The sequence below is a fragment of the Stegodyphus dumicola genome, chromosome X1 (genome assembly GCF_044657685.1).
Source record: "Stegodyphus dumicola isolate Sdum_Otavi_A_Nest chromosome X1, ASM4465768v1".
In the NCBI taxonomy this organism is placed as follows: Eukaryota; Metazoa; Arthropoda; class Arachnida; order Araneae; family Eresidae; genus Stegodyphus; species Stegodyphus dumicola.
Window position 1 is genome coordinate 164372740 of NC_140780.1, and position 11199 is coordinate 164383938.

Genomic DNA, 11199 nt, shown 5'->3' on the forward strand with positions numbered 1-11199 from the left:
GCTTATAAAGCATTATGAAAAGTGTAATAAGTAAGAAGGACTCTACTTTTAGAATATTATGTTAATTAAACCATTATCTTTTTATTTGAGCTGTATGATCTAAATCTGCTTTTTGCTGTCTCACACCAGGATCTAAGTAAGATATGCGTATACAAGAACAAAGTTCTTGAAAGTTAGACAGAGAGCTTTGGCAGCGACGCTGACCGTAGTTCTGCTCTCTCTTCCAACTCTAAGATTTACGTTATCCGAATTCTTTGCTAGCAGAATCACTCGCGCATTAGTTAAAATTTAACCAACGGTTGTTAGGCTTCTTCACTGTGAATCTCCAATCATTAATTTTACTTTGAATTTTAAATGCACATTATATGTTATCTGAAATCCTATAAGCTGCGGAGATTTAAATTGTAAGAACAAGCTATTAAGTTAAAGTTTAAATAAAAGAGTTGTTTAAACTTCTGAATTTACAGTTACTTTCACAGAAAGAATGATAAATCACCTGTCCAGTCATAGTAGTGTTCAAGTTAATTAAGGAATGAAATGTTGTAGCGTGTGTTTCAGTATGCTGTGAAAGAGAAAAATCAGTCTTAAAACTTTTGAATCAGCTAGCGTACGTTATTTAGAGTATCTCCCCGCCAAAAAAAGCACACTTGTCTTTTTTCTGCATTTAAGAGCATAAATGATATGGCTTTTGAAATGAGAAGGTATAAGCCAAAAGTTCGGCTTCATAAAACCTGCGTTACTTATCCAAGAAATTAAATATTTTTCGATGTGCAAGTTAAAGAACCAATTAATGGTTCTAATTTACCTATATCAGCAAGCATCTAATTTATCTACATATGTCTAGATAAGCAAAGAACTTTACATGACCTAAATTTGATCGATTTATTCATCCAAGGAACTGAATCGTGTAAACTGGCATCCAATGCACAGTTCTGCCTCCGTATCTACAAATTCAGTACACGTGGTGTATTACGATTCAAAATGCTTTTAGAAGATAAAAGAGTTGGAGGGGGGAATATAACTTAGAAAAGGGCGCCAAATAGAAACTGGCCGTCATTTTTTGAAAATGTACAACAAAACTAGCTGATTGCTGTTTTCCCATAGCATTATTGCTCAAATAAGGCAAGTAACATCTGACCAAAATCTCTCTGCTTATGCAGTGCTTTGATAGAAGGCATGATTTTTTTTATTGCTCTATCATTTTTTGAAATGGTACATGATATTATACCGAGCAAGAGCAGTACTTTTACATCGCTGTATCATCATCTAAGGATTCGGCTGAAATTTCAAATTCATTACTTCCGAAAAATAAGCAGAATGTGCGCTATATATTATACGCGATGAACAGTACTCTTCCTTATGACTGACTTACTTTGTGCAGTCTCCTGGGCGGTAGCCTCATCCTCAGTGGAACAACATGAGAAATGTGACCATAACTTTTATTATGGCTAGCGTTACGGTGTTAACTGAGAATATAGCCTCAGCCAGGGTTCTCAACCGGTGGTATGTGTACCACTGGAGGTACGCAAGAGAAAAATAGGTGGTACGCAAAGAGACAAAGTATTTTTAACGATTAAATTAAAAAATTAAAACCCCAACATCCTAATTGAGTTTTTCCTCTAACACTCTTAAATTTATGCGATCTGAGCTTTGTTCAAGGTCAATAGCCGCTTATGGACTTTATCAAGCGGCGAACGATCTGTCTGCATGGCAAATTTTTAATAACGTAGTCTTCCAACCGAAGATGGCCACTTGGAAGCCGGAATTTTGCATTTCGAATTGTTTTATTATCTATTTCAAATTTTGCAAAACTTTAACGAATTTTTGATTAACAAATTTAAAGATTTCAAAGCGAGCAATGGCAACACTGTACGAAAAATAAAAATTTTAATCTCCAGCGCGCGAATCTGTGCATCGAAAATTCTATGGGTATGCTGATTTTAAATATTTTGTGATAATGCTGTTGAATTGAAATGTTATCGCCCTGTGTTATATTTAAAGAAATTAAATAATGAAGAATCTGCATAAATATATGTATTATAATAAACCAAAGGTACCTAGAGCCATCAAATTTTAAATAACGTAATCCTCCACTGGATATGGGCGTCTGGAAGCCCTAATTTGGAATTTGTTTTATTATCGATTTTATAGTTTGTAACGCTTTAGCGAATTTTTGATTAACAAACTCAACGATTTCAAAGCGAGCAATGGGAACACTGTACGGGGGGGGGGACATTTTTATCTCCAGCGTGCGAGACTGTGTATTGGAAATTCTGAAAATATGCTCTTTTAATTATTTTGTGATATTGCTATTGAACTTTTCACAACAAAGAATACGACCTTTTGCTGTTCATTTTTAATCTGAACGTGCGGTGCACTTTTACCTATGAACGTGCACTGCTTGCCTTGAGCGGCAATACCTTTTGCTCCGGCAATATCGAACAGTCTATAGCTGTTAGACTATAGAAAACTACACGGAGCCCCAGTGCCTAGCAATGCATCAGCACGGATATTATTTAGCAATACCTGCACTATTGGGAATGCTAAATTTTAAGCAAATACGGCATTTAAATGAAATTTAGAGGGATTTTCTTGCCTCCGGCGTAACTGTTACCTCTTATCCTCTATACACGTGCTTAGTTAAAATTTTTCTTATACTTTGCCCCTGTTTTCTCTTTTGCCTTTCATTTTAGCGGCCGCCACTCGAGGTTGAAATTTTTTGCCTGTTTCCAAAATGCTTATTTTGGCAAAACTGTGGCCTTTGCTGTGGTGCAGGCCTAAAATTTTGCCCATTTCGCCTCTCGATGTCCTTTTCCTTGCACGCCTGCTTTCGAATTTGACTGCGAGCTCAGATAGATTCTCAAGTGTCATTGGGATCTTAATTCAAAGAAATCTTGTATTTGAGGTAACATCTTAGGTAAAATAATTTGTATTATCTCCTCGTCAGGTCTTTTGTCATACAACAAATTAAAAATTTGGATTTTCCACAAAATAAAATTAGCTAGTTCTTCAGCTTTAAACTGATACTTACTGAACAGTTCTGCCTCGAGCTTAGTCGTATCTTTCGCAATGGGGAACACTTTTGATGATAGCACTTTTAAATATTTCAAATTTAGAGGTGTCACTCCCTGACTCACCCCAAAACAAATTTTTTAATGCATTTATGGCAACTAGAAGCCTGTCCTCTTAAAGCGACAGTTGCTATTGAAAATTTCTGCACTTCTGGCATTGGATACAGTACAAAATGCGAATTTAATTGTTCAAGGAAATTAGGTGCTGAGACTTTCCTGTCGAAAATCACTGCAGGTTTCAAATCTGCCTGCAAAGTATTCATAATAATTCCAAATACCTCCATGGGACTAACTGGTGCAGGTGGGCTTGCGACATTGGGGGGAGCAGATTAAAAACGTACGATTTTCTTGAGATAGGGTTCTGAAGCTGGGAAGCCACTATAGAGTCTCACTCTCTTGGTAGCATCCATTTATTCAAGACTCTTGTGAAGACGTAGGCGAATTATCGCTATGTCTAGTTCATCGCACAGAAGCGTAAGAAGGGTGTAAAAGATCCTTTTATTCAGAACTCAAATAATTGACTTTTTGTGCTTTTAAAAAGACACTTTTTGTGCTTACAAAACCTGTCAGCATTTATGGCGTAACTAAAAAATAAGGAATTGCAAATTTAAAATAAATCTAAGTCCCAAATTAGCCAAGGGCTGCACAAAAATAAATAGCACGCAAGTTGGCTCAAACCTATACCGGCGTGACAAGTACTATTGGCAAGAATAAAGCAACGCTATCGCAGTGTTATCGGAGAATTTGAACTAGTAACGTGGCCTTCAGCAGGCGGAACACGCTGTGTCTAAGCGATCCGAAACTTTAATTACTATCTATTTCTACCTCATTTAAACACGCGCGAGCTAAAACTTACATTTTTGCAGGAAAAGGGAAAGGGAGAACTGACAGTAAAGATGCGTAACATAAAATAACTGGTTGATGAAAAGAAACAAATAACTTTACAGTGTATAAATGTAAATAGTTCGTTAAATATTACAGCTTAAAAATTTATTTATGAATAAAACTGGAGAATTCGTTACATAATTATTTATTTTTCCTGTCATTTAGGGAATGTGGAAAACTTTTGAGTAAAAGTGATTTGATGACAATGTGTGGTTTGCGTACATTTGAAGATCTTCATGTACTTCTTGGCTATGCTGAAAAGATAAAACCTGGAATAAGTTCCTATCTTTTATAATGCTGTTACTTCGTAATGAAAATATCTGCTGAAATCAATTTCATGTTAAAAAAATTGCCTTATATACCTGTTGGCCGTTTAAATTTTCGGTAAATTGCTGTTGGATTTAAATAAATTTTGATTATTTATAAGTTGTTTCATTAGTCATTGATATGTTTATACACCGTATCCACAAAATTTCTTACCCCGCCTTAATTTTCGCAGTCGTTAGTCATAGACATTTAACTCCAGTTGCAAAAATGTTTTAAATGATGCAAATATTCAAGTTAGGGCATTTTTTAAATTTAAAAAAAAAAATAATAAATAAAAAAATATCGAGTTTTTAAAAATTTCGAAATCTAACTTCGTTATTCGTCTTATTCGTTCTCGTAGTCTTTATATTTAGGAAAAATGTACTTATTTTAAAAGAATAAAGTATAAAACGTTTAACTTCTTTACGGCAAAAATTGAGCGACATATTTAATTTCAAAATCTGCGATTTTTGTCATCATTTCAAACTTAGCTTGAGGTCGATTAATAAATAAATTGGAATGATTCGAGATTTCTTTTTTTCCCTGTAAATGCTATTTAATGATAAACTTTTGTGATTTCCTAGTGCGTAGCATTCTTTATGTTATAATTTTATTGCAATTTGCATGCCAAAAGCATTTTCTCACAACTATTTATAAGTTTTTAAACGTTAAAAATACCTTATTAATTAAGACACAATAACACGCCGAATAAATTTTGCGGTTTTGCAGCTGAAGATGATGGTTCGGTAAAACCATCGAAACTAGTCCTGTGAAAATTTTGTGAATTAACGCTGATTTTTGTTGTTTGACTTCTGAATCAGTACCTTATTAATGTTCTCATGCAGTGTTTTTACATAAGAATCATAATATAATAATCATATAAAAATTCACTAAAACAGAAATTTTATTCAATTTTATATTATGTAGTTAACAGCACGAGTTAGCCGTGTGTTTAAGCTTACCAGTATTTTCTAGAACAGTGGTCCGAAACTCAAATTGCATGCGGACCGAATGGGCTGAAAACAGTTATAGGCCAGAATTTTTTTTTTTTTTTAACAGAATGAAAAACTTCATTAACAAACTAAATATTATAAGTGAATTTTAAATTTCACTTGGTGAATATCTATCAGGACATACATAAACAATTATAATAATATCTTAAAGGGAAACAATTCAAATATTTATTTATTTTTTGTCTGAAATCTCAAGTTTGGTTCCTGCAAGACATTTTTGTTGGTTACAATTTGTAATTCAAACATTTTGACAAATTGCTCAGAAATTTCACAATTTCGAATTGAAGTCGCACGTTTTTTATTTGCTGTAAGGATTATAAAATTTTTCTAACTATCTGTATAGAGATCAGAAGAATATATAAAAAGTTAGATTTCAGAATTTTTACGAAATTGATTATATAAATTTCGGAATGCCCAAGCATGAATATTTGCGTCATTTGAAACATTTTTTAACTGGATGTATGTCTGCTACGAACGGTTGAGAAAATAAAGCCGGGGTAAAAACGTACATGGAAGCTTTCATAGAGAGAATATATATATTCCTGTCCAAAATTAAAGTGACACATTTTTTGCAATAATAATAAAAAGAAACTGCCAATAATGCTTGGAAAACTGATGTCATTTGTAATTTAGAGAAGGGTAAATACAAGGTAAGCATCTAGTGGTTGTTAGAAGAATAGGTTTTTAACAAAATTGTGAAAGTGGCCGATTTCCGCATCTCCGAAATTCGTACATAGAATCGCATAAGCAAAACCACGGAATTGACTCATTTCAGTTAAAATGAGTTTTCCAGTTGTTTTAAGTGGAGGGGTGGAGAAAACAGAAAAGTTAAGAAGTGGAAAAGATCCTGCTAAAATTATGGAAGAAAATATTCGGAGAGAAGAACACACATTCGCCTATGTAAGTATCTATTTGCAGATCTATTCTCTTGATTGCATCGGGGCAGGAGAAACATGGGATAAAAGATAGATAAGTGTAGAGAAGGGGGAAAATTTGCTAAAGGGGAGCAAAGTGAAGGGAATTGCAACTGTCTTCAGTCAACATCTTCCTCCCATCACTTATTTTCTGTCTTCCCCTGCCTCCTTTTCTGCCTTCTTGATCCCTTAGTTTTTCTTTTCTTTTCTTCGTAGAAGTGTTTTTTCATCTTGTCTTAAATCTTCATCTTGTTCGTAAAATATCGATATTTTCTCTTTTTTTTTTTTTACCTCGTCTCCGCAGTTTTTCCCCTTATTTTCCTCTTCTCTTTTCTTCTTTCAAAAGAAGAGAGAAAATATGAGAAGAAGAGGGGAAAATTGAAAGAAGAAAATAAGGAAATAGAAAATTGACGCATAGGAAATAACAGAAAAGCGAGTGAGGAAATTTTAGAGAGAAGAGAACAGAATACAGAGAACAAGGTGAGAGACGAAAAGATGATTGTCCTCTTATTATTTCTCACCGCATTTCGTCTTCCTTCTCTTTACCCCAGATGTCTGTTTTCTTCCATACTTTGTCTCCAACTTTTTTTTTTTCTCTTGCCTTCTCTTACCTCTTTTCCTGTTTGCATATTTTCTACCTATTTTATTCTCTTCCCCACTTCCTTTTCTTTTAGCCTTGGGGAAGAAAGAAAGAGAAGACAAAAAAAGCATGCGCAAAAAATATGAGAGGAGAAAAGATGATTTGAAAAGCAGAAGAGAGAAGAGACTTTAAGAAATTAGATAGATTTAGAAGTAGGTAAAAAGATAAGGTTCGCGAAATTTCGTTCTCACGTCGTTCTTTTTTCTACTATATAAAGAAAACAAATATGCTGAAAGGAGAAAGTCGAAGTGAAGAACGTATTTCTAAGATCTAGGCGTTTTTGCTGTCATAAAATGTAACTAGATCTACTTAAGTGTTGATCCTTGCGAATTTTCGCACAGGTTTGAAGATGAAGTGAAACAGGGAAAGGGCGTAAAAGACACTTTTATTGAACACAATATAATTTAGAGACCGACCACTTGCGGTGAGAACTATGTCCAATTCTAGAGAACTATGTTTAAACTTAAAGAGTAATGCGAGACTACACAGTTTAATTTAATTTAAACCAACAGCTTGACTCAAAACGTATCCCGGCAGAATAATAACTCGGCAGCAAGAATACATAGCGATATTAAGGTTAACAGCCTGAAGAAAATGGCAGCATGCGCTCACGATAACGAAATTCCGCTCTGACGAAACTTTTCGCTCCTATAGTATAAATACTCTTGTTTACCCTAACACATTTCCATCTTTCCATCCTGGCGAGAGGAACACGAGAAAATAGGAGAGGTTCACTAATTAAAATAACTATTAGAAAAAATAAATAAAACCCTACATCTTTACCGCCTCATCTTTTCTGACTTCTGCCTTCTACTATCAGCATCTTTTCTCTCCTATTCACTCTTCTGTGCTCTCGTAATCTGTCATTTCCTTTCCGTTGTTTTTTTCTCATTTCACCTCTTGTTTCTTGCAACAGAAGACAGGGAAAGAGGAAAGAAAATAATACGGAGAGAGAGGTGAGTATTAATGGAAAGAAGATGTGGGAAGGGATGTGAAATAAGAAAGGAAGAGAAGTCAGAATTATTCGCACTGTATTTTAGATCCTCATCCTTCATCTTCTATCTTCTACTTTGGTTGACTTTTTTCTCAGTTAATTTCTGTCATCTCCACTTCCTTTTTTCTCCGCTTCTGTTGCCTCTCTCCGACGTCACATCTTTTCCCGTTTTTATTCCGCATCTTCCACTTGGAGAAGGTTAAAGAAAATGAGAGAAAGTTACGGGAAGGAAAAAAGATGCGTTGATCTCTCTCTCTCTCTCTTTTTTTTTTTTCATCATTCCATTTTTTTAATTCCTTTTTCATGCTTTTCCCGTGTTTCTATTTTCTTCTTTTTCTTCTCTTAACTCACAAATAAGTTAGCTGGCTTCCCGGCGAAAATTACTACGAAGCATTCAGGGGTAATCATGTGTGTGAATAAAACAACAAGTGCAAAAATGTGAAATTCCACCATCATCCACAACCTCCAGAACCGGGGCTATAAAGCTGTGCACACACCCGTAGTATTTGCAGCCATACATTAGCAAACTTAATATATTTGTGGGTTACAAGATTGTTATATATTAAGGCGCATTCTTGGAAGATAGCATCTGTTCATCTCGGGTTTTGCTATGTCTAGCTTGCTTATATTAATGCGTAGCAGATCGTTTTACCAGACTGTAGAACGAGTTATCGCTTTAATTTGAAGGAAAGGACCGAACTGTAAGAAGGTTAAAATAGCCTTTTTATCTAGCTCTTTAAATGAACAGTAAAAAGTACTAGTGCTACAGACGCACCTCCACTAATTGTGGGTATCTAACATAACATAGGAAGAAGTTAATTTCAATGCAGATAACGTAATCTGAGACTACACGCAAAAGAGTAAACTTAAGCTGGCTCAAGTAATTAAAAACGGATATTTTACGTTGGCTAAAACCGGAATAAGCTTTCACAGAGCTGGCGATAGTACGTAACCGCAATGCGAGTCTCTCAGAAGCTCTGTGTATAAAAAATTCAAAACCTCCGCTTAAATACACAGCAACTAATGTACATTCTGGTGAGGAATATGGAAAGAAGTTAGTTAAAGTAAAGGTTCAAAACACAATAACTGGTTACTTAGCATCAAATCCCACAGACTTTTAACAAGTAATGTTTTAGAGTAATGTTAATGTAGTACGATGAGCCAAATGGCTTGTAATCCTCATGGTCTCTTATAAATATTAATGATGAAGGTGAAATAGATATACCCTATAGACGCTAGAGTTTCAACTTGCACTGAGCAGCGTTTGTACAGGAGTTGTTTGTCGTGTCGGAGAAACTAATAATCTTAGTAGCAATTGTCCGAAAATACAAAACAATACTGAATAAAGTGCAGGAAACTCTCATAGATCTTGAGATGGGTGCCACAATGTACCACAAAGTGGAAATAATTCTTAGATGTTTTCATCTTGTCTCTTGCCAATATCTGGAAGGAAAGCAGTTTAGAAGAAAGCTCATGATTTAACATATTCACTTAGCTTTCAAAGGTTTTACAGAAATAAATTTGTTTTCACTTGAAATCACATGGGGTAAGACGTTCTTTACAGATTTTAAATCTCTCCCCTGCTTTTCAACTAGGTGTACTGAAAGGAGAGCGTGTGTTCCATGTAAAAAGTGTTAATGCTACCGCCTAACCGATAGCCTACATGTTAGAATTTTGACAAATAACACCTCAGAAATACACCCTATATTCAATTCTCAGCCCTGAGTTTGTAATTCGCGTGAAAAATTAACTTAGTATTGGCTGGAGAGCCTAACTTTAAATTTTATGCATTCTCAAATTAGCTTTTAATTTAACTAAAATTTTACATCTAACTTGACTTAAACTCTTTCGTACATATGAATTTATTTCCCTTTTACAAGCTTGCAAAAAAAAAAAAAAATACTTTTAGTTTCAACACATACCTCACAAAATTTTTTATGTATTTACAGTTACTTCACTTGAATTTCCTGAAATCATACATATTCAAAAAAGAAAAAAATTCTGTAGTTTAGAAAGTAACAAAGTTGCTTCACTTAATTAAAAAAAAAAAAAAAAAAAGGCCAAAGTTTCCTACAAACAGTCTCTCAGACTAAAAATAACATGTCATTGTTATTTTAAACTTAAAATGTTTAATAATTACAAAATAAATTAATTAAAGAGCGTCTTGCTAAGTACAATTCAAAAATAAAATTGTCCTCTACTGAAAAAAATTATTCACCAAACTTTCGTACTTAGGTCTACGTAAAACTGAACACTTAAATAGACTAAGTTTCACTTATCTTCCTTTTGTTTGAAATCAGACATCCTCTTTTGGAGGAACTCATTCCAGGAGAAGAATTTGGCAATCTGCTGGACCTTCAGCCGTCAACGCGGCCTGCTAAATTGACGTCCATTTCCATGGGGGGTCTTCCGCTTGTACGCCGCTTCGTTTACCCTAGAAAGCATTTTCTAGCTTTGACCAACGTCTGGAGCTGTTGTGTATCTGTTGGACCTGGCCTTCGAAGCTCCTTACTTTACCCCGGGAATGGTGGCCTGGTCAGTCGGAGAAATCCTCTGTTTCAGCAGCAGTCTCTTGCGCTGGAGAGGTTCTTCTTCGAACGCCGGTTACTGGCGAGGAATTTGCGCTGCCGTACAGTGCCTTGACCTCCTTCCTCGACGCTTGAAATCGGTTCGAATTCCGGTTCCGGGCGTTTCCGTACTTAAAAATAATGTATACGAGCCAGTTTCTTTAGAACGTCCTCCACGGAGGCATATCTCCCCGTAGGAAAATAGCTCTCGAGGCTTTGCCGTAATCACATAAATGAAACCAGACCTCATGCCTGCATCTTTTAACTTCTGTTTCGTCCTCTCTGGTCTTCTTTATTTTCTTTTTTGTAACTATTATTCTTGAAGGCGGAAGCCCATCTCTTGTCCTTGGAGCTGGTGTTTCTGGAAAATATTTTGGAAGACTGGCATATCAGCGCAGTCGTAATATTTTTTAAACTGATCCACATTAGCAGTAATATTCCCCTCCGTTATCTCTTTTTAAGTAAAAAACAGTTCCAAAAATCCTTTGCATAAAGAATGGCCCTTGAAATTTTGGGTAGAATTTTCAGTCTTATCTTGAGGGGAGCTAGATAACGAATGTTTAATCTTTAGCAAATTGTCCCCGACTTTAAAGTCAACATCTTTCCTTCTTTTATCATAATACAGCTTTTGTCTTGCTCTTGCCATGTCTAAAATTGCCACTGCCTCATTGATCAGTTTATGGATATCTGGAAGTTTAAATTATGTCTCCCGTTTTTGTACGAAGAACAATTTATCCAAGTGGTTCCTTGGCAGCCCTTTATTCCTCCCCAAAAATAATTCTGCTGGCGCTTATCCGGTAGTGTCATGT

The 11199-nt window shown here is 35.2% G+C and overlaps 1 protein-coding gene across 4 annotated transcripts in view; it reads left to right on the top strand.

The window, feature by feature from the left end:
• Positions 1–4382, top strand: part of LOC118190048 (guanine nucleotide exchange factor C9orf72 homolog) — a 67154-nt gene extending 62772 nt beyond the window's left edge. For 3 of the 4 annotated variants that reach the window (XM_085808389.1, XM_085808391.1, XM_035360738.2), the window contains exon 8: positions 4122–4382. In XM_085808389.1, coding sequence (XP_085664515.1) covers positions 4122–4251 — 130 coding nt within the window. In that variant the 3' untranslated portion in view covers positions 4252–4382. The remainder of the gene's footprint in view (positions 1–4121) is intronic. The other variant, XR_015038735.1, reaches the window with a different exon arrangement.
• Positions 4383–11199: the final 6817 nt, after the last annotated feature.